Source organism: Petaurus breviceps, unplaced genomic scaffold, assembly GCF_028583685.1.
Source record: "Petaurus breviceps papuanus isolate PSGF00001 unplaced genomic scaffold, PetGlider_PUasm1.0 37, whole genome shotgun sequence".
In the NCBI taxonomy this organism is placed as follows: domain Eukaryota; kingdom Metazoa; phylum Chordata; class Mammalia; order Diprotodontia; family Petauridae; genus Petaurus; species Petaurus breviceps.
In genome coordinates this window covers 62268202-62290241 of record NW_027186296.1, presented here as the reverse complement: position 1 = coordinate 62290241, position 22040 = coordinate 62268202, and the positions used below count along the sequence as shown (strand labels likewise).

Here is a 22040-nt window from a genome sequence, read left to right as displayed (position 1 = left end):
AAAGTGAGGGTTTATAGGCACTTAGAAAAGGAAGTGGTGAGTACTATGAACCATCATGGGTTGATCAAGGAAACAGGTCATGGTCATATAAAGTTTATTGGACTTGTAGATGATGGGAATGCTATTTACATATTTGCGTTTCAGCAAGGCATGTGGTAGAGTATCTCATGATATTCTTGTAGACTGGAAAATAGTACAATTATGTAGATTCAGAATTGACTGAAGGACAATAATGATTAATGGACTGATGTCAACTTGTACAGAATTATCCCTAGTTGAATGCCATAGTTCTTGGTCCTTGGTCATCTTCTATTCAACATGTTTATCAATGACAGAGGAAGTCATTAAAGGAGCACTTAGCATATTTGTAAGTGATGTGAAGTTAGAAATGAGGGAATGTGGTAGACTGAGAGTGCCAAGGAAAAGGACGCAGATGAAATACCAATACAGAATACCTAGTATGTCAATGAGAAGCTTGCCCAAGTGGATGATTTGGGGTCCAGACATGAATGCCCCCATGAGCAGAAATTTGGTGGAGATTATATACAGGGGATTCTGTCTCTCATTTTAAGATTTCTTCAGAGATGGAAATATTTTGCAGGATGATTTCACCTGGGATTAAGTAGACCTTGGAAAGCCACAGGAAGCAAAGTTTGGTATATGTTTTTGATGTAAAAGTGACTGCCTGATTCTAGTTCTATGTGTACCATAACAGGTTGAATTCACACAGAGATATCGGGTTAGCTACCATGTTTAGCAACAGAATCCAGAAACAAAAAGATTAAAACCTACAAGAATGATGATATGAAGGTCATAAAATAACATTTAACAGAAATAAACATATAGCCACACTTGGATTGAAAGGATTCAATTTAACATGTACAGTGCTTAGGCACTATTTATCCTCTATAAAGCTTGTTTTGTATAAATTTGCTTGCATGTTGTTTATGTCTTTTGATTCTAAGTTCTTTGAGAGTAGAAGCTGTCTTTTGTCACTTTTTTTGTATCACTGGTGTTTACCACAGTGCCTGACACATAGTAGGCATTTTCTAAATGTTTATTGATTGGTTGATATAAGTTAAATTTCTCAAGAAAATGTTGATGCAAAATAAATGCCTTAACTTTTGTCCACTTCCCTCTTTTCAGAGTCAATAGACTATTTAAACAGGTTTGAGAAAAGCTGCTAAAATTATATTCGAGAACTTCTCATATTTATCTTTTTCCTCTAATTTGGTTTAACTTTTACTTTAATTTGTTAATATGACTACAAAAAGTTTTACTGTCAACTTGACAACATGCCAAATGCTGGTAATACAAGTAAAGACAAAATAGGGTCCTTCCCTCAAGGAGCATGCATTCTAATGGAGGATACAGCATGTAAAAATGTGCATGTAAGATATGTGCAGTATAAACAGAAGGTAGTTTCAGTAGGAAGACAGTAGTAGTAGGAGTGAGGACCAAGGGAAAGACTGAGAAAGTCTTTTGCAAGAAGGTGAGATTTGAGCTAAACCTTGAAGGCAGTTAGGAATATGAGATGACAGGACATGGGAAAACATTCCAGGCATGAGTCATAACATCCAAAAAGGTAGAAAGTCAAAAGATGGAATGCCTGAGAAAAATTGGAAATTGTTCAACATAGCTCAATTGCAGAGTGTGTGGATGGAGAATAAAGTATAAGAAAAACGGAAAGATTGGAAGGGAGAAGGTTATGTAGGGGTCTAAAAACTAAACAGAAGTTTTATATTGGATAGTAGAGGTAAGAGGGAACCAATGAGTCTCAATGAACAGGGGAATAACATGATCACCCCTGCTTTTTAGAAAGATCAATTTGGCAGCTAAATGGATAGTGGATTGGAGTGGGAAAAGACTTTAGGCATGGAAACTAACCATAAGGCTATTGCAAAAGTCTAGGTGTGAGGTGATAATAGCCTATACCAAGGTAAAAATCTGTGTGGATATAGAAAGAAAAGTGTATGAGAAATGTTGAGAAAGTAAGAAACAATAAAACTTGGTAACAGATTGAAGTCAAGGACGACATTAAGGTGGTAAGGTTGGGTGCTCAGGAGGATGATGGAGTCCTCAACAAGAAAGTTTGGAAGTGGGAAAGATTGTGATGGAAAAATAATGAGTTCTGTTTAGCAAAAGTTTGAGATATCTATAGGATAGCCAGTTTCAGATGCCCCAAAGCTTAGAATTTAGAGCAGAATGTGTATCTAAGAATCATCTACATAAAACTGGCATTGAATCTATGAGAACTAGTGGTATCATCAAACAGAACAGTCTAGAGGAAAAAGAGAAGAGGGCCCAAGACAGACCTTTGTGGGTCTGTCCATTGGAGACACCTTAGCATGTGTGACCCAGACAAAGATCCATCAAGGGAGTCAAAGAAAGAGTAATCAGACAGGTAGAGGGAGAACCAAGAAAGAACCATTTCATAAAAACCTAGAATGTACAGATTATCCATGAGAAAGAGTGTCATCAACAGTGTTAAAGACAGAAAAGAATTCAAGAAGCATGAGGATTAATATCATTAGGACTGTCAATTAAGAAATCTTTGATGATATTGAAGAGAAGATTTTCATTTGAATGATGAGATTGGAAGGCAGATAACACAGTATTTAGAAAGTAAAGGAGAAATGGAGGCCCTTATTTTTAATTGTTTTCTTGAGGAGTTTAGTCAAGAAAAAAGGAAAGATATAGGACAATAGCTAGCCAGGATAGTTGGACCAACTGAGAATTTGTTTTAAAGATGGAAGAGACAAAAATGTTTTAATAAGCATCAATGAAGTACTTAGAAGATTGGAAGAGATGAAAGATTAGTGAGAAAGTAGAAATGATAGAGGTAGCAATATCCTAAAGAAGATGAGATTTAACACAAGCAAGGATGCATGTAGAGGGGTTTGCAATGGTAAAGAGAAGGATTATCACTTCATGTGAGAAAAGAGTGAAGGAGGAGATGGTAGTATGAGACATATAAATGATGTGAGATGAGGAAGAAGGGAGGTAAGGGAGCTCTCAGTGAAAAGTCTTCATTTTGTTTGGTAAAATATGAGCAAATGTCTTCAACAAATAGGGTAAGAGAAGAGGGTACCATGGGATGCTTGAAATGCTATGTCTGTACCCAGACATCCTCTGTCAAAATAAAAACAATTTCATTTTTATGATATCAATCTACTGTCATATCTAGCATTTCCTGATTGCCTTCTTGAGAGTACTCTTAAAGAGAGTACTTGCAATGCATAGACATCAGAGTCCTGAAAGATCTACAGGTTTTGAGCATCCTTCACTTGTTGGCCCCCCAGACCAATGTTACAATTTCTTATTCCCATCATACCCCATGTGCCCATTTTCACACTGAAGTCAGCAATTATCAAAGTATATGATGATTTGTGTGGAAGGATCTTTTTTTAAAATTTAATCTTTTATTCATTTATTTTTAGTTTTTAACATTCATTTCCACAAGATTTTTAGTTACAAATTTTCTCCCCATTTCTTCCTTACCCCCACCCCCAAGATAGTGAGCCTACTGAATACCCCTTCCCCCAATCTGCTCTCTCTTATATCCTCCATCCCCAACTTTCTAGTAGGGCAAGATGGATTTCTATACCCCAGTGCCTATATATCTTATCTCCCAGTTGCATGTAAAAAAACATCCTTTTAATATTTGTTTTTAAAACTTTGATTTCCAGATTCTTTCCCTTCTTCCTTCCTCATCCACCCCCACTGGGAAGAAATGCAATTCAATATAGGTTTTACATGTGTAGTTACACAAAAAATTTTCATAGTAGTTATATTGTGAAAGACTAACTATATTTCCCTCCATCCTACCCTCCCCCCACTTATTCTGTTTTCTACTTTGATCCTGTCTCTTTTCAAAAATATTTTCTTCTAACTACCCATTCCCCCAATCTGCTCTCCCTTCTATCATCCACCCTCCCCCTACTTTCCTGTAGTGTAATATACCCAATCGAGTGTGTATGTTATTCGCTCCTTAAGTCAAATTCAAAGTGGGTAAGGTGGAACCATTCCCTTTCACCTTCATGCACCTCTCCTCTATTTTAACAGTTTTCTTTTGCCTCTTTTATTTGATATAATTTACCCTATTCTATCTCTCCCTTTCTCCTTCTATCAATATATTCTTCTCTCACCTTTTTAGTTTTATTTTTTAGATATCATCTCTTCCTATTCGACTAATCCTGTGCCCTCTGTCTATGTATACATGGATACACACAAAAAGATACTCACATATGTATATAAATACATATGTGTGTATAAACACACATACGCCCTCCTATACATACTTATATATGTATGTATATATGTATATACATTTATATTCCCTTCAACTATCCTCATAATGAGAAAAATCTCATGAGTTACAATTATCATTTTTCCATGTAGGAATGTAAATAGTTCAACTTTAATAAGTTCCATATGATTTCTTTTTCCTGTTTACCTTCTCATGCTTCTCTTGCTTCTTGTATTTGAAAGTCATTTTTTTTTTTTTGTGCAGCTCTGGTTTTTTCATCAAGAATATTTGGAAGTCCTCTATTTCATTGAATGACCACATTTTCCCCTGAAGCATTATACTCAGTTTTGCTGGGTAGGTGATTCTTGGTTTTAATTCTATTTCCATCGACCTCTGGAATATCATATTCCAAGTCCTTTGATCCCTTAATGTAAAAGCTGCTAGATCTTGTGTTATACTGATTGTGTTTCCATGATACTCAAATTGTTTCTTCCTGAAAGCTTGTAATATCTTCTCCTTGACCTGTGAACTCTAGAATTTGGCTATGATATTCCTAGGAGTTTTCTTCTTGGGATCTTTTTCAAGAGGTGATCAGTGAACTCTTTCCATTTCTATTTTGCCCTCTGGTTATAAAATATCAGGGCAATTTTCCATGAGAATTTCTTGAAGGATGATTTCTAGGCTTTTTATTGATCATGGCTTTCAGGTAGTCCAATAATTTTTAAATTATTTCTCCTGGGTCTATTTTTCAGGTCAGTGGTTTTTCCAATGAGATATTTCACATTGTCTTCTATTTTTTCATTTGTTTGGATCTGTTTTATAGTATCTTGATTTCTCATAAAGTAATTATTTTCTGTTTGCTCCAATCTAATTTTAAAGGAATTCTCTTCAGTGAGTTTTTGAAATTCCTTTTCCATTTTCAAATTTGGCTTTTTAAGGCATTCTTCTCATTGTCTTTTTGGGCCTCTTTTGCCATTTGAGTTATCTATTTTTAAAATTTTTATTTTCTTCAGTATTTTGGGGGTCTCCTTTAGCAGGCTGTTGACTAGTTTTTCATGATTTTCTTGCATCATTCTCATTTCTCTTCCCAATTATTCCTCCACTTCTCTTTTTTGAGTTTCAAAATCCTTCTTGAGCTCCTCCATAGCCTGTAACCAATTCATATTTTTCTTGGAAGATTTTGCTGCAGGAGTTTTGACTTTGTTGTCTTCTTCTGGTTCCATGTTTTTATCCTTTTAGTCCCCAAAAAAGGATTCTGTGCTTCCTCTGCTTGCTCATCTTGCCAGCCAATTACTTGACTTTTGAGCTCTTTGCTGTGGTAGAACTCTGCTGCCAGGGTGGACAGAACTGTGTTCCAAATTGCTGGGGTTTTCACAAAAGTTGTCAGAGGTCTGAGGAGGGCACCCTCTCTCCAGCACACTGGTGTTTCTCACCCCAGGACCACCACCCAAAACTGCAACCCAGATCCAAGCAGTCAAAGCAAAAACAATTACCCTCTGAATGGTCATTTGGTCCCCTTATTATCTGCAGGCCAGGAGCTCTGGGGGAAGTCACAGGGCAGCAGCTGCAGCTGTGGCACTTCTGCCACCTCTCACCCCAGGGGCAGGGGCCAGACCACACTATTCCATCACCTGGTTCCAACAGAGTTCCTTACTGACCTTTTACTTTCTCTTTGGAGTTTATATGTTGACAAGTCTGGAAACCACCACGGCTGCCAGTGATTCACTCTCCTGAAGTCTGCTCCATCCCATCTATGCAGCTGGTCAGGGCCACCATGGGTCTTGGCTGTTGTGGCTCATACAGGACTCAGCCCCCAGCTCAGTACAATGGAGCCCTCCTTTTGGCCTGCCAGGCTGCTGTCAGCAGGCGATTTGTTTCTCTCTGTCACTTTGTGGGTTCTGTAGCTCTAAAATTTGTTTAGAATCATATTTTACAGGTGTTGAAAGTGGTTGGTACAGGATATTAAGCAAGTTTTTGCTTTTATTCCACCATCTTGGCTCTGCCCCATGGAAGGATCTTAACAAGTTCTTCATAGACAATCAAACAATTAAGACTCAAATCTAAATTCAGAGCGATGCTGGTTTGATAAAAGCAAGAACCTTTTGACTTTAAAGATTGTTAAGCACAAAAATAGATGAGATTTTCAAATATCAGGATGAATTCCAATCCATCTATAATGCAGTGGGTAAAGCCCATCTAGGCATATAGAAATGGCAGCTAGTGATCCTTTTGTGGGATTTAGGATTATATCATGTTACACTATATCCCAAGTTACTTCTAAAGCAGTACTAACAAGGAAGGGATTTCCCAAATAATAAAAGTGGATGAAATTATATCATAAAGAGCCTGAATCAGAAAGCAATTGGGGGCAATGGGTATTCAAAGAGCAATAACAATTATCCTCTAATTAGTCACAACTTCTTAACCATGTATCAAAAGAGTAGCAGAAAACAGCTCAAGTAAATTAAAATTTTAAAATCATTCCCCTGACATCCCCTTCCTTTAGCTCTACCCTTGGTTTTTTATTTATTGTAATTACTTTAGTAATAAGATTTGGGGGGTTTTGTTATTATATATATATATATATTACTGTGCAGAGTAAAAAAAAATAATAGCTGAAAAGAGTTATGTTTCTTATTTATCTCCTTGGCTGTTATTGGGCAGGGGAGGGGGAGCCAAGGGAGAGTAGGGAGTCAGGAAAAGCCATAAATAGAAAAGAAAGTGTTTTCTTACGAGTGAAGATGTATGGGAGCATATTTGCAAAGAAGGAAACTCAGGCAATGAAAGAATAAAGCTAATAATTCAAAAGGGCAAAAGGACTCTAAGAGATAAATAACAGAAGTAAAAAGAAACCTGAAAGCTGCGACAGGGAGGTTGCTTCAGAGCAACCAAGGTTTATGTTCTACCATTTACTGCCAGGACTTATGAATCCCAACCTGATGCAGTGACACATTAGGAAAGGGATATCATTTGACTTAACCAGATTTGGAAAAATTCCTTACCACTTGCAATTCCTCTTGCATCCAGATGGAGAACACTTTCCTAGAAAGTTAAGAGCACTGAGAGGCTTCAGGTCTACCATCATGATCAATTGTTGGCTATAAAAGAGAGTCCATGGGCAACCAGTAAAGGTTTTCATGATTAATATAAACTCTTCAGCAAAAAAAAGTCCCATTGCATGGGAAAAATCCTGGGAGGAGCATTAAAAAAGTATACCCAGGATTGGGTAAGAACAGGTTGGTTTGTTTGACTGATTTTTCTATGTTTGGTTTCTTATGTTCAAATGGTTTAATTTATTGAGAAGAGTAAACAACAGTAAGGAAGAAAGGAGTTGAAGATGTGTCTTGATGTTCACTGCATGTACACATATGTACCTTACCATCTCTCTATTTTTGTACCTAGATGCTATTTGCAAAATAACAAGAAAAATTTAATGAAATTTCTATCTCAGGAAGTCATATAGTCTTTCCTATGGAGGGAACATCTCTTCCCCAAACTCTTTCCTTATATTACTTGTCAGACCAACTAACTTTGAGAGTCAGAAAATGGAGACACAGGAAAAGTCTCAGATCATAAAATAGAAAAGTACCTTAGAGATGACCTAATCCAACACACACACACACACACACACACACACACACACACACACACACACACATACCATTTTAAAAATGGGTAAGATGAGGTTTAAAAAAAGGTTAAGAGATTTTCCCTAGATCTCACAGGTAGCAAGCATCTGTGCTGGGATTCAAAATCAAACCTCCTGAGAAAGACTTAGATTTTAAGTCAGAGTTATTACCACAAAGATCCCTAAAGGGAAGTCAGCTCTTTCCAGTTACATACATTTTATGGACTACTTAGTACAAAACATCTCCATACAATTTTGCTATAAGTTCACTGGACAAGCAGTTGTTTTATAAAGTTCTGAGAATCTTGTTCCAAAATAACCACAATGAGAGCATTACAAATCAAAGAACTAGCAAAAATGAGGACTAAATAAAAATAATTCTCCTGCTAAACAATAATAACTGACATCTTCATAGTTCTTTAAGGTTTATAGCATTTTTAAATGTGGTCTTCACAACAATCCTACAAAAATAGGTACTCCAGGAATTATTAACTCCATTGAAGAAATGAAAAAATCCAGGAGTTCAAGTATCTTCACAAGGTTATACATCCAATGAGTGTAATAGTTAGAATCTAGGCCTATGTCTCTCCTGACTCCAAGTTCAATGTTCTTTTCACTACATAACACTGACTCTCTAATGCATTTAAAAAGAAAAGAAAAGAAATACTGTTACGGCACTGGTGTCTTCCAACAAGGCTGATCCTGCAGAATATCATTTTCTTGTGTAGTAAGGGGAAAGATACAATAATGGAAGCTATATGGCCTCCACTGTTACAAAATGTAAGGTATAGCCAGAGGCTTTATAGTAACAACTTTCACCTAATGTTTAGAGAAATACTAAGAAACGAAGAAGCAGGGTAGTCGAGAGAGTAAAATCAAAAGGGAAATCATAATAAAACGGGCCTGAAAACCAAAACAGACATTCAGATATATCACTCTGTCATCTCCTACAGGGCTCAGAATCTGACAGCCAGGACTCTGGGAGACCATCTAGTTGAACCCATGGCTGAGTAGAAATCATGTCTCCCTGCCCCACATATCGCCATGTCATCTTCAATAAGTCATGCAGTCTCCACACAAAGATCACCAGTGGTATAAAACTCACAACTTCACAAGACCACCCTTTCCACTTTTGAACAATTCCAATTCCCAAGAAGTTTGTCCTTATTGCTGTCCAAAATCTTCCTCCCTCCAACATCAGTCAAATTTATATGGAACAATTATTAAATGAGTACCTACTCTGTGTGAAATGTCATCACTAGATACTGAAGACTCAAAGACAAAATGAATAATGGTCCCTATCCTCAAGATGCTTGTTTATATTCCATTTTTTAGATCTTACTAGCTAAACCAACTAGCTCTGCCTTCTGGAAATATGTTGAGTAAGTTTAATTCTTCCCTGTGATACCACTTTAAATGTCAGAGGATAACTGTCCTACCTGACTCTCTCCCCCCACTAAATAGTCTTCTTTTCACCACCTCAAACATTATGAGTTTCTTTAATTAGTCTGGTTCTGGAAAGTTGGTAAGGCTCTTCATCATCCTGATCACCATCTTCTGGACTTAACAACAGCTTGGAAATAACCCTTATGAGAGTGGAGGATTTGTGAAGGAGAGGAGAAATGGTGGAGCAAAATAAACATAAAAAATCCATAACCAATGAGAAGGCAAAATATTTTAGAAAACAAGTACATTTCCCCAGGAGCTTCTAGCCCCAATTTGATCAATGATTCTGCAACACTGAATCATTTTTAATTTAAAGCTTCTGGGAAGTGGGGGGAAAAACCATCAACTATAGGCACAGTTGGCAAGAGCTGAGTATTAACGTTTGGCAGCATTTATTATCACTGTTTATGGTGATATAAATTAGGTTTATGCTGATATAATTAATAACCCTAAATTTAGGTGTAATAAATAGCAATACTTATTCAGAACTGCAATATCTAAAGAAGGCAAGCATAACACTCAAAGTGCTGACTCTCTCCTTGTTTAAAAGCCACGGTGGAAAATGGAATTGGGAGTCGGGAGTAAGAATGGAGGAAGCCCCTGGGAATGCAGTTCCTGGACCTTTCAGTCTCAACACTATGCAAATCATTTAACAGGATGTAAATGATTTAGCAGCAAAATGGACAGGTTCCCAGAGCAAATCATTTCCACTTCCATTACTATGAATAAGATTGTGTGTGAACCTGTGGTGTTTTCATCCTTGATTGTGATCTTCTCCTCATCACAAACCATTTCAATGGATTATATTTTCTTTGGTTTGGACCATCACCTTTTAGAAACTACTTCATATTTTTCTCTCCTCTCTCCCTTTCTCCCAGAGAAATGTTTCAAACTGTCAACAAGACCCCTGTGGACTATATTTTGAGAACTAAAGATTTATTCCTTTACAGTGAGATGTTTAAATACAGAAAAGGAAATTATTTACATGTCTATTTTATTATAATTTATTAAAATATGTACCTGTATTAAGTTTTGGGAAGTTGTAAACTACTTCCAAATGTAGGACCAAAATAACCTTATGCTTTCTCCTTTAATTGGCTGAAGGAGGTCTTCACTCTCAAAATTAATGAATCTTCCATTTTTATATCTAGACTTTCCTTAAAGTAGATAGTGTGAAAGGAGAGAGGTTTGTGTTTGGGCCTTGTAACCTCTTCTGGATTCAGAGAGTTCAACAACACAACCCCTCTTGTCCTAGAGATGTGTTACATACTGGTAAATTTCCATGTAGAGCTTTATTTCTATTTTTACACATGAGAATTGAAAGCAAAGGGGAGAGAACTGAATTTCCTTAGAATATCTGCCACAAAACCAGTTGTAAGATTAAGGTTGAAATTTGAGTTCTGAACTCCCAATCTTTGCCACTGCTCTCCTGGGGCATAACATTTCTCAAATGAAAAAAAATCTTCACCAGTGATCATACCAACCCATTCCAGGAGATTCAAAATAACATCAGGTAATTAAAACAAATTTAATAAACTAACATACTCTGTTTTGATTCCCAGGGAAGGCAGTTGAATTTCATATTGAATAGGAATAGAAATCTGGCATGACTTAAGGAATATATTCCTGGGAAAATAAATATTTGAATGTACAGCAAACTTCACAGCTATAGATCAGATCCCCTAAATCTCCAAAAGAAAAAGTTTAGGGCCAATAACTTAGATGGAGAGACAAAGAAAGACTCAGGAGGCATTTTCATTTGTTCGTTTAAGATTTTTTGTAGACCAGGTAGCATTCTACTCCAAGAGTATAATCACATTATTGCAATTCTTTCTGTGTGAGGGGAACATAAAATGCCAGGAACTTTCAGATCATATTAGCCAAAGTCAATACATAGGCTGTGCTCAGCTTGTTACCACACAAACTCTTAGAGTGTTAAAACATGATGCCCTGCTGAGTTTACAATATATCCCTGCAGGGCTAGGGTGTACCATGCAGATCTGAAAAGAGGCTGGACACCTGGAAGCCATCCTGCCTCTCCCTTTCCCCCTTTCCCTGTTCCTTCATCTTTCTCCTCCCTTTTCTCTTTTGCCAACAATTGCAGTGTCTCTACATTCATCTTCAGAAGAAACTAACTTCACATGGGGGAGGGAGGGAGATGGTGGGAGGAAAAGAAGAGGCAGCACTCAGCTTCAGAAGCCAAATACAGAATGGGGAGTCAGGAGAAGATTGGTGAAGCGTTTAACCACATGATCTAACTGAGCCTTAGAGAAGTAAATCTGTCCAACTTGGAAGGATTTGCAGTCATTTGGCTCATTAAAAAATGTGTGCCTGACAGGGATGTGCATAGTCATAAGAACCTTAAGCCAGTTTCCCTGATGGACTCCTCCATGAGGCATCCAAATGGAGTCATGTGACTTAACAGCATTGTTACTAAGAGGAGAGTAATAGAACGAGGGAATGGGGGGAGAGAAGGAAGATTCTAATCAAGAGAAGTGAAGAGAGGATAGGTAGATATTCAATATATTCAGCCTCCAATCAAATTTCCACTGGACAAGATTCAATTTTTCTCTTCAAATCTCATTTATCCTAAGGCATACTCTGTGCATTGTATCAATATTTACTGAGTGTCAGTGGGGTATTGAGCACTATGCTATGTACTCAGCAGGTAATTTCCAACAGAGATTAATCAAGTAATGACAGGGTCTCTGCCCTCTGGGGGCCGTCATACTAGAATGGGTTACACTGATGCAGACTTGCATGAAAAAGGAGATATAAAATGATGTTGATCTACATTCAATAAGATACATTTTTTTCAAGAAGTGAAGGTAGGAGGAAAGAGTGAAGGTCATATAATAAATGCATGTTCTTTTCCTCATTTAATCTCCTAGAAATGTATATATCCAAAGGGAAGGATTTGCATTTGCCATAAGATTCTAGGCCTCAAGAAAAGTCTGACTAAAGTTTCCAGGAGAATTCAAATCCTCATGACAGCATGTGCCTGAGATATAGGATGACTGTGTCAGGACAATGACAGGGACTTGGAGGGAGAGAAAAGGGTTGGTGTATGAAGAGGTCGAAAGATGCCAGCCTTGGAAGGAAAGGGGAGGGAGGAAGCAGAAGCATTATAGCCTACTTACTGGGTACTGAACATAAGCTCTGGCAGGAAGACAGAGACACAAAAACACAAAGACTGAGACAGAGACAAAGAGGCAGAAACAGACAGAGACACAGAGAGATAGAGATGATGACATTCTGTAATTGAGACAGTGGAATGAGGTGGATGCTCTAACCAAAGATGCAGAAGCTCCATGAACTGATGTTCCCAAGCTCAGGCATTTAAACTCATTGTTTCTGAGTTGCTTTGGTCATGTTCAACTCTTTGTGACACTATATGAGTTTTTCTTGGCAAAGATACTAGTGTAGTTTGCCATTTCCTTCTCCAACTCATTTTACAGATTAGGAAACTGAGGGAAATAGAGGTTATATGACTTGCTCAGGGTCATGCATCTGAAGCTGGATTTGAACTCAGGTCTTCCTGACTCTGGAACCAGTGCTCTATCCACTGTTCCACCTAGCTAGAATTTGAAGAAACCTCAGAGGTCTTCTAGTCTAATTTCTTCATTTTGCAAGTGATTGAAACTGAGGTCCATGAAAATGAGGTACCTAAGTTAGGTAAATTGCAAAATGTTACTACACAGGTAGTAAATGACAAATCAAGTTTAGAGTCATGTTCTATGATTCCCTCTTCAGCAATGTATCTATTACATGTACCACATGGCATCCCTTCAGTTTGGTTATGAGAGAGACATTTTCCATGCTCTCTCGATTATCCTGAGGAAGTCCTGGAGTCTTTCTGCCATTATTCATTCCAGTATAAGATCCTTATCCATGGAGAACATAAGCTTAGTATTTCATTAATTATTTTTGTTTTGTTCATTTTTTCTATTTGTAAAATGCATTTCCCTTGTCTGGTCTTCTCTCCTGGTGTTAAGTGGCATCAGATGACTTTAGAAGCTTTTAGCTAAATTAAGTTAGTAGCTTAAACCAAAAGAGGTAAATTTATAATCCAAATACCTTACATTGAAACCAATAATCCCTTTGAATCTAGCATTGAAAACTGTGATAATTATTCACTTAAAATACTCCAATTTCTACTATATTTTTGTGTAAACTTTACCATTCATACTAGATTGCAATTTCCTTGATGTCAGAAGGAATATTTTGTTTAATCTTGGTCTTTTCCACAATGCCTAGCACCATATACTGTATAAAGCACATGGTTAAGAAATGTCTGTGAATGAATGAACAAATAAATTTGTGGACAATATGAGTGTGATCTGACTACTGGTATAGCGGAAAGAGTGTATAATTGGAGTTAGCAGATCTGGGTTAAAGCTCTGACCGGACTGTGTGATCCTATATAAATCACTTACACTTCCCAAGCTAAGTTTTCTAATTTGTCAATTGGAGATAAAGATACCTATCCTACTTATTGCAGTAGTTTTCTTCTGAAGATAAAATGACATAATGCACATTAGAATTTTTTAAAAATAAAGTTTAGTTATTTTTTAGTTCTAAATTCTCTCCCTCCTTCTTCCTGCCCCAGTCTCCACCCATTAAAAAAAATCCCTTACAAATCTAAAATTATGCAAAACAAATTTCCACATTAGCCATGCCATATTTGGGGTGAGGTTGGGAGGAGGGAAGATGTGTTGGGGTGGTAGAGTAGGGACAAGGAAGAAGCAAGAAAAAGGAAAAAGAAGAAAAAAATGATTCAATCTGCACTGAATTCATCAGTTCTCTATAGGAGGATAGCATTTTTCACTATGAGTCCTGTGGAATTGTGGTGCATCATGGCATTGATCAAAGCTACTAAATCTTTCAGAGTTAATTATCATAATCATATTGCTTACTGTGTAAATTTATTTGGTTCTGCTCACTCCACTTTGCTTCAGTTCACATAAGCCTTCCCAGGTTTTTCTGAAGCTAATCCCCTTCATTAATTCTTGTATAAAAATAGTTTTTCATCATATTCTTACATATAATCTAACTTGTTCAGTCATTTTCTAATTGATAGGCACTCCCTTCAGTTTCTAATTCTTTGCCACAATAAAAAGAACTGCTGTAAATATTTTTGTACATGTGGGTCCTTTTCCTCTTTTTTTCTCTTTGGGTTATTGAACTAGTAGTTGTATCATTTGGTCAAAGGGTATGTACAATTTAATAGCTTTGGGGACAAAGTTCAAATTTTACAGAATGGTTTAACAAGTTTACAATTCCAATGAGTGTATCTATTTTCTCACATCCCTTCTAGCATTTGTTATTTTCCTTTTTCTTTCATTGTAGTCAACTTGATGGTGTGAAATCATACCTCAGAGTTGTTTTAATTTGCATTTCTCTAAATATTAGTTATTTAGAGCACTTTTCATATGACTGTCAATAGTTTTTATAGTTTTACATAATCAGAATTATTCACTTTACCTCCCATGATCCTTTCTATCATTTCTGAGGTCAGAAATCTTTCCCTGTCTATAGATGTAACAGGTAATTTCTTCCATGCTCACATAATTTGCTTATGATAACATTTTTATGTCTAAATCATATACCCATTGTGAGTTTATCTTCATATATTGTGTGAGATATTGGTCTACACTGAGTTTTCTCAGACTACCTTCCAGTTTGACCAGTAGTGTTTAGCAAATAGTGAATTCTTCCCCCTGTAGCTGGGATCTTTGGGTTTATCAAACACTAGTTTACTGTACTCATTAGCTTCTATATGGGCCTAAATATGTTCCACTAACCAAGCATTCTTTTTCTTATTCAATAACAAATTGTTTTTGATGATTAAAGCTTTGTTGTATAATTCAAGACCCATTACTACTAGGCTGCCTTCCTTCACATTTTTATTAATTTCTTTGACATTCTTGTCCTTTTGTTCCAGATGAATTTTGTTATTATTTTTTCTAGCTCTATAAAATTATTGATAGTTCAATTGGTATGGCCCTGAATAAGTAAGGAAATATAATTTAGGTATTATTGTCATTTTTATTATATTGGTTTAACCTACCCATGAGCAACTAATTTCTCCAGGCATTTAAATCTGTGTTTACATGAAGTATTTTAAAATCATTTTCATATAATTTCTATGTGTGTGTTGGCAGGCAGAATCCCAAGTCTTTTACATTATCTCTAGTTATTTTAAATGGAATTCCTTTTTCTGTTTCTTCCTCTTGGGATTTGCTGGTAATAAACAGAAATGCTGATGATTCATGTGGGTTTATTCTATAATCTTGCAAGTTTGCTGACATTGCTAATTGTTCCAACTGTGTTTTTTTTTAGTTGACTCTCTAGGGTTCTCTAAGTAAATAATCATATCATTGCAAAAAAACAATAGTTTTGTTTCCTCATTACCAATGTTTATTCGTTCATTTTTTTTCCTTGTCTCATTGCTACAGCTAGTATTTCTAATGCTATGTTGAACCATAATGGTGATAATGGACATCCTTGCTTCACCTCTGCTGTTATTGAAAAGGCTTCTAATCTGCATTATGTATAATGTTTGCTCTTGGTGTTAGATAGATACTACTTGTTATTTTAAGGAAAGCTTTGTTGATTGTCATGCCTTCTAGTGTTTTTATAGAAATAAGTGTTGTATTTTGTCAAAAGCTTTTTGTGCATCTATTGAAGCAATCATGATTCTTTTATTTTTTTATTTTCTATTTATTGATGTGATCAATTATGTTCATAATTTTCCTAATGTTGAATCAGCTCTGCATTCCTGGTATATATTTAACCTGCCATAGTGTGTGACCTTTGTGATATATTGTTGAAATTTCATTAATAGTATTTTTTAAAATTTTTCTGCATCAACATTCTTTAGAGAAATTAGTCTATAGTTTTCTGTCTCTGTTTGGCTCTCCCTGGTTTAGGTTTCCATATAATATTTGTATAATAAAAAGAATTTTGTAGGACTCCTTCTTTACCTGTTTTCTCAAACAATTTATGTAATACTAGAATTTAATTATTCTTTAAACATTTGGTAGAATTCATTCATAAATCTCTCTGGACTTTGTTGTTGCTGTTGTTTTACTTCTATATGGATTCTATATAATGAATAAATTCTATCTTATAATATATATTGTATATTATTATATATTCTATGTAATGAATATATGCTATATTCATTAAATTTATTTTTCTAAGATAAATTTCTTTAAGTATTCTATTTCCTGTTCAGTTAATCTGTAAAACATATTTTATAGTTTTTTTTAATTTATGTTTGTTAGTTTTGTTGGCATATAGTTGGAACAAAAATGTTCCTAATAATTGTTTTTATTACATCTTCTTTGGTTATGATTTCACTATTTTTCATTTGTGATACTGGCAATTTTTAATCAAATTGACCAAAGGTTTATCTATTTTATAAATTCTTAAAAAACTGGATTTTATTTATTATGTTTTTTACTTTTAATTTAATCATTTTTTCTCTGGTTTTTCAGGTTTCTATTTTGTGTTTAATTTAGCTTTTCTAGGGATTTTTTTTGGTGCGTATCCAATTTGTTGATATTTTCTTGCTCTCTTTTAGTGTTGTATGCATTTATAGATAAAAAATTTTCCCTAAGTACTGCTTTGGCTGCAACCAAGAAATTATGGTTTGTTGTCTCATTATTATCATTATCTTTAATTAAATTATTGACAGTTTCTATAATTTGTTCTTTGACCAACTCTTTCTTTAGGATTAGGTTATTTAGTTTCCAATTAATTTTAATCTACACTTCAATTGAATGCAATTTTATTGAGTTATTGTCAGAAAAAAAAACATTTAATACTTCTGTTTTTCTGCATATTTGTGAGGGTTTTATGCCCTGATACATGGTCAGTTTTTGTGAAGGTGCCATGCATAGTTAAGAAATATGAATACCACTTTCTATTCCCATTCAATATTTTTCAGAGGTCTAGCATATCTCACTTTTCTGAAATTCTATTCATCTCTTTAATTTCTTTGTTGTTTATTTTATGATTAAATTTATCTAGATCTAAGAGAGGCAAATTGGGGTTCCCCACTATTACAGTTTTACTATTTCTTCCTATAATTAATTTAACTTTTACTTCAAGAACTTGGATTCTATACCATTTGGTGAAGTATTGATATTAATTTAGTATTTATTATACCTTCTAGGAAAGTGTTGTTTCTTTATCTCTTTTACTTGGGTCTATTTTTTTTCCTAATCTGAGATTATGATTGTATCTCTCGTTTTTTTTACTTCAGTTGAAGCATAATAGAGTCTGATCCAGTTTCTTATTTTAACTATATGTGTATATGTTTCTATAAGAAACACACATAGAAAAACTAATTGTTGAAGTCTAGTTTCTAATCCTTTCTGCTATCCTCTTCCATTTCTGCATAAATTCATTATATTCACATTCATATTTATGATTTATAACTATATTTCCCTCTATATTATTATCTTATACTTAGCATTTTCTTGTTTCCCTGTCCCCTCCTCAAGAATATGTTTTGCTTCTGACCCCTATCTTCCTTAATCTACTCTCCCCCTTATCTTCCCTACCACCACCCCCATCTCTCTTAACCACTTTCACAACTATTTCCCTGTTGGGCAAGATGAATTTCTGTATCCAACTGTGTGTGTATGTGTATTCTTCCCACTTTGAAACAGTTCAGATGGAAATGAGGTTCAAGTATTGCCTGGTCCCCTCCATTCTCTTCTCTATTGCATAACAGAGGAAAGAATAATAATAATCTGCAGCACACTATCTGAAATAATTTCTCCATTCTTTCTCTCTTTCCACATCTCTCTCAATAAATCCCCTTTCTCACATATGCATTCTTCTTTTGAGATAATCCCAACATAATAGACTAATACCTAGGCCTTCTGTCTTAGTAGATTCCTACTCAGACTATTGTTGGTGATAACTGAGGAGTTAGATGTATCATCTTCTCATATAAGAATATAAATAGTTTAACCTTGTTTAGTCCTTATGACTTCTCACTCATGTTTACCTTGTTATGGTTCTCCCACATTTCATGTTTGAATATTAAGTTTTTCCATTCATCTCTGTTATTTCAATTAGGAATATTTAAAATTCCTCAATTTCATTAAATATCCTTTTTTGTTCTTCTGTAGGATTATACTTAGTTTTACTGGATAAGTTATTTTGAGATGTAATCCCAACTCCTTTGGTTCAGGAACATCATAAATTAAGCCCTCTATTCCTTTATAGATGGTAAATAGAGTATATAGGAGCTAAATCTTGTGTGATCCTGATTATGATTCCAAGGTCCTTGAATTTTTTTTCTTTCTTGATGTTTTTTTTTTCTCCTTGACAAAGGAGTTGTGTATTTTGGCTATAATTTCCTAAGGAGCTTTTATATTGGGATTTCTTTCAGGTGATAATCAATGGGATTTTTTTTTTCAATTTCTACTTTGCCTTCCATTTCTAAAATATCTGGGTAAGGATCTAGTTTGGTTATTTTTCTTATTAGATATTTTACCTTTTCTTCTATTTTTGTCAGTTCTTCACTTTGTTTTATTGTTACTTGATATCTAATGGAGTCACTCAGTAACTTCCACTTGAACAATCCTAACTTTTAAAGACATTTTATTCTGTGAGGTTTTGGACCTCTTTTACCATTTGTCCTATTATAAATTTTAAGGAATTATTTATTCAGTATTGTTTTGTACTTCTTTTGTTTTTTTTTTTGTTTTTCAGTCATTTTTAGTCACATCTTAGTCACTCTTTTAGTCACATGCTTTTAGTCACTCTTCATGACCCCATTTTGGTCTTTTCTTGGCAAAGATATTGGTGTGACTTACTATATCCTTCTCCAGCTCATTTTATTGATGAGGAAACTGAAACCAATATGGTTAAATTACTTGCCCAGGGTCACACAGCTATTAAGTGTCTGAAGCTGGATTTGAACTCAGGTCTTTTCGACCCCAGAGCTGGTGATCTATCAGCTGCAGCACTTAACTGCTTCTGCTAGTGTCTGAAGCCAGATTTGACCTCAGGAAGATGAGTCTTCCTGACTCCAGGCCCTCATTCCATTGATTGGACCATCTATCTGCCTAGAGAGCCTTTTTAACAAAGCTATTAATTCTTTTTTTTCATATTTTTTGCACAGCTCTCATTTCTTTTCCCAATTTTCTCTACCACTCTTGTTTAAATTTTTTTACTCTTATAAAAAATCTCTTTCTTTAACTCTTCTAGTAGTTTTTCTTAAGCTTATATTTCTTCTTTGAGTATTTGCTTGTTGATGTTTTCAAGTCATTTTTGTCTTCTGAATTTGTGTCTTGAGCTTCCTCGTCACCAGAGTAGTATTTTTTTAATTGTTGGTTGTGGTTGTTGCTGTTGTTTGTTCATTACCCCCAGCCTATTTATTGACTTTAGACTTTATGATAGTTTGGGGTTCTGTTCACTTCTCAGGGAGATGTCTAATGTTAACTTTTGTTTTTTATGTACTACTGCTTTCAGAGCTCAGTTTGGGCACCTGTAAGTTTTCAATGCTTCCAAAGTGGTATGATCTGTGGACAGGTCTATTAACTGACCAGTTATGCTGTCCTTATTCCTCCAGCCCACCTCCATTCTTATGTGCATTTATGAGGGGAAAAAAATCTAGTGGGTTAAATATTGGATTAGGCTCTGTTAAAGTCATACCAAGTAGCCCTGGCCAAATTTTTTTGAAGGTCACACAGTCTAGGAGTGTCTTTATTTCCCCACCTGTCCTATAAAGCTTTCATTCCCTAGCACCTTTCTTCCCAAGTCTGTTGTGATAATAATGGAGGGATGAATAATATTTGAACTCTATGAGAAAAGAACCTATATAAATACAGTGTATTGTTTTTGCAACACACAGTCAATCTCACATTCTCTCACATTCTAATACACACAATGATATTGATGCTTATGCACGGTCAGTGGGGAAAAAAAGCACTCAATTGAGAATAGGACACTGCTATTCACTCTTACTCCTTCATTAACCAGTTGTGGAACCAGCCCCTAAATTTCTCTAAGTCTCAGTTTATTAATCTGTAAAATGAGAGGGTTGAAAAAGATGATCCCTAACATCACTCCCAGCTTGAAAAATCTATAGGTTTATGATTCTGATAAATTATAAAAGAAACAATAAACTACAGCATAATTCAACAAAGTTATTCTGACATCCTGAAATTAAGAAAGATAGAACTGCAACTTTCCCCACCACCACCACTTTAGCATCTAATACAATGATCACACATATACACATATATCCTTCTATTCCTAATGTCCACACTTCAAGAATTAATGGTTATATTGGTGCAGTTAATCATTTCACTAACGGTCATCTTTCATAGATATTATATTCCTGGTATTCATCAACCTGTAACCAAAATGGTCAATGGCCCTCCCTAAACATCTTCTCAGATCATACTCTATTGTCTTCTAGGCACACACAATAGTCTTTCCATCTTGATAGAATTCATCATTTGGTATCCAATTTGACAATGGCCTTCCCCAAGCATCTCGTCACACACTATTGACCAGGTCTACATAATAGCAGTTCCAACCAGGTAGGGCCTTTCAGAGATTTCCCTCCACTAGCATTGTGTTTCAGAATTTAGGATACCTTGATGAGGTACTGGAGTGGGACTTCTATTCCTCCAATGGAGAATAAGAATATTTACTAGGAATACAGACTACTTTCAAACACTTGAGTATTTAGGTAGTAAACTCAATGAGTGGAACTCAAAGTCATTGTTCACTATGTAAAGCTAAGTTGATATAATTGGGACAAGCAAGCCTCTCTCTATGGAGAAGGATCCAATTCAGTAGCCATATGAACTGATTCTGTGTTGTCTAGGAAGCTAGACCATAAAAAGGATGTTTGTCCAATATAAGCTTGCCAATGCTGCTGCCTTGATGTATGAATTCTGTCATTTGACCACTGTTCTCAGATGACAGATAGGCAATGCTGATTTACCATCAAAAGAGAATGCAGAGGAAGTGTCATTACTAAAAACTAGTACCAAAATATTTCTTCATTGTGCTTGGGGAACATTTTTTTGATAAGATGAGGATAGGACTGTCCTATACCTCTTCTATATAATGTCCTGTCCACTCAGAGAAAAGAATAATGCATCTGCAGGACTGAATACATCAACAGAGATGGCACAAATGTGATGTCACCGAGCTGAATATTATAAAATGAAAATCAGAGAAACTATACACTAACATTCTATGATACATCATAAACCTGACATAGATGTGTCTGAATCATTTATACGATGAGACAGATAAAGAATATTGTAATGGGCCCAAATAAGTATATTCTCAGCCTAGAGTGTGTGGGGTCAGTCAAGGCAGGTCTGAAAGATGGAGCCAGTGAGATGTTACCATGGCGACATAAAAACTGCCCAGGGAGAGGTGTCTGACTTACTTGCCATTGATGACGCCATCTGGGTTCAGCATCGGGATAATCTTAAAAATGAAGCTTTCTCTCAGGAGCCCAGCAATGGGGTCACTGCTTACAAGGAACTCCAAGGTCCCCTTCATTACCCAGCTAGCATTGCTCTCTCCTGGGTGAACTCGGGCCACAATCACCTGATAGGGACGCTGTCCTGAAAATAAAACAAATAAATGGATGAATAAATGAATAGATAGATAGATAGATAGATAGATAGATAGATAGATAGATAGATAGATAGATAGATAGAT

The 22040-nt window shown here is 35.6% G+C and overlaps 1 protein-coding gene across 1 annotated transcript in view; it reads right to left on the bottom strand.

The window, feature by feature from the left end:
* AGBL1 (AGBL carboxypeptidase 1) overlaps window positions 1–22040 on the bottom strand; it is a 995991-nt gene that overhangs the window by 603496 nt on the left and 370455 nt on the right. Inside the window, exon 18 of the mRNA XM_069098544.1 lies at window positions 21763–21943. Within this exon, the coding sequence (XP_068954645.1) occupies window positions 21763–21943 (181 nt within the window). The remainder of the gene's footprint in view (window positions 1–21762; window positions 21944–22040) is intronic.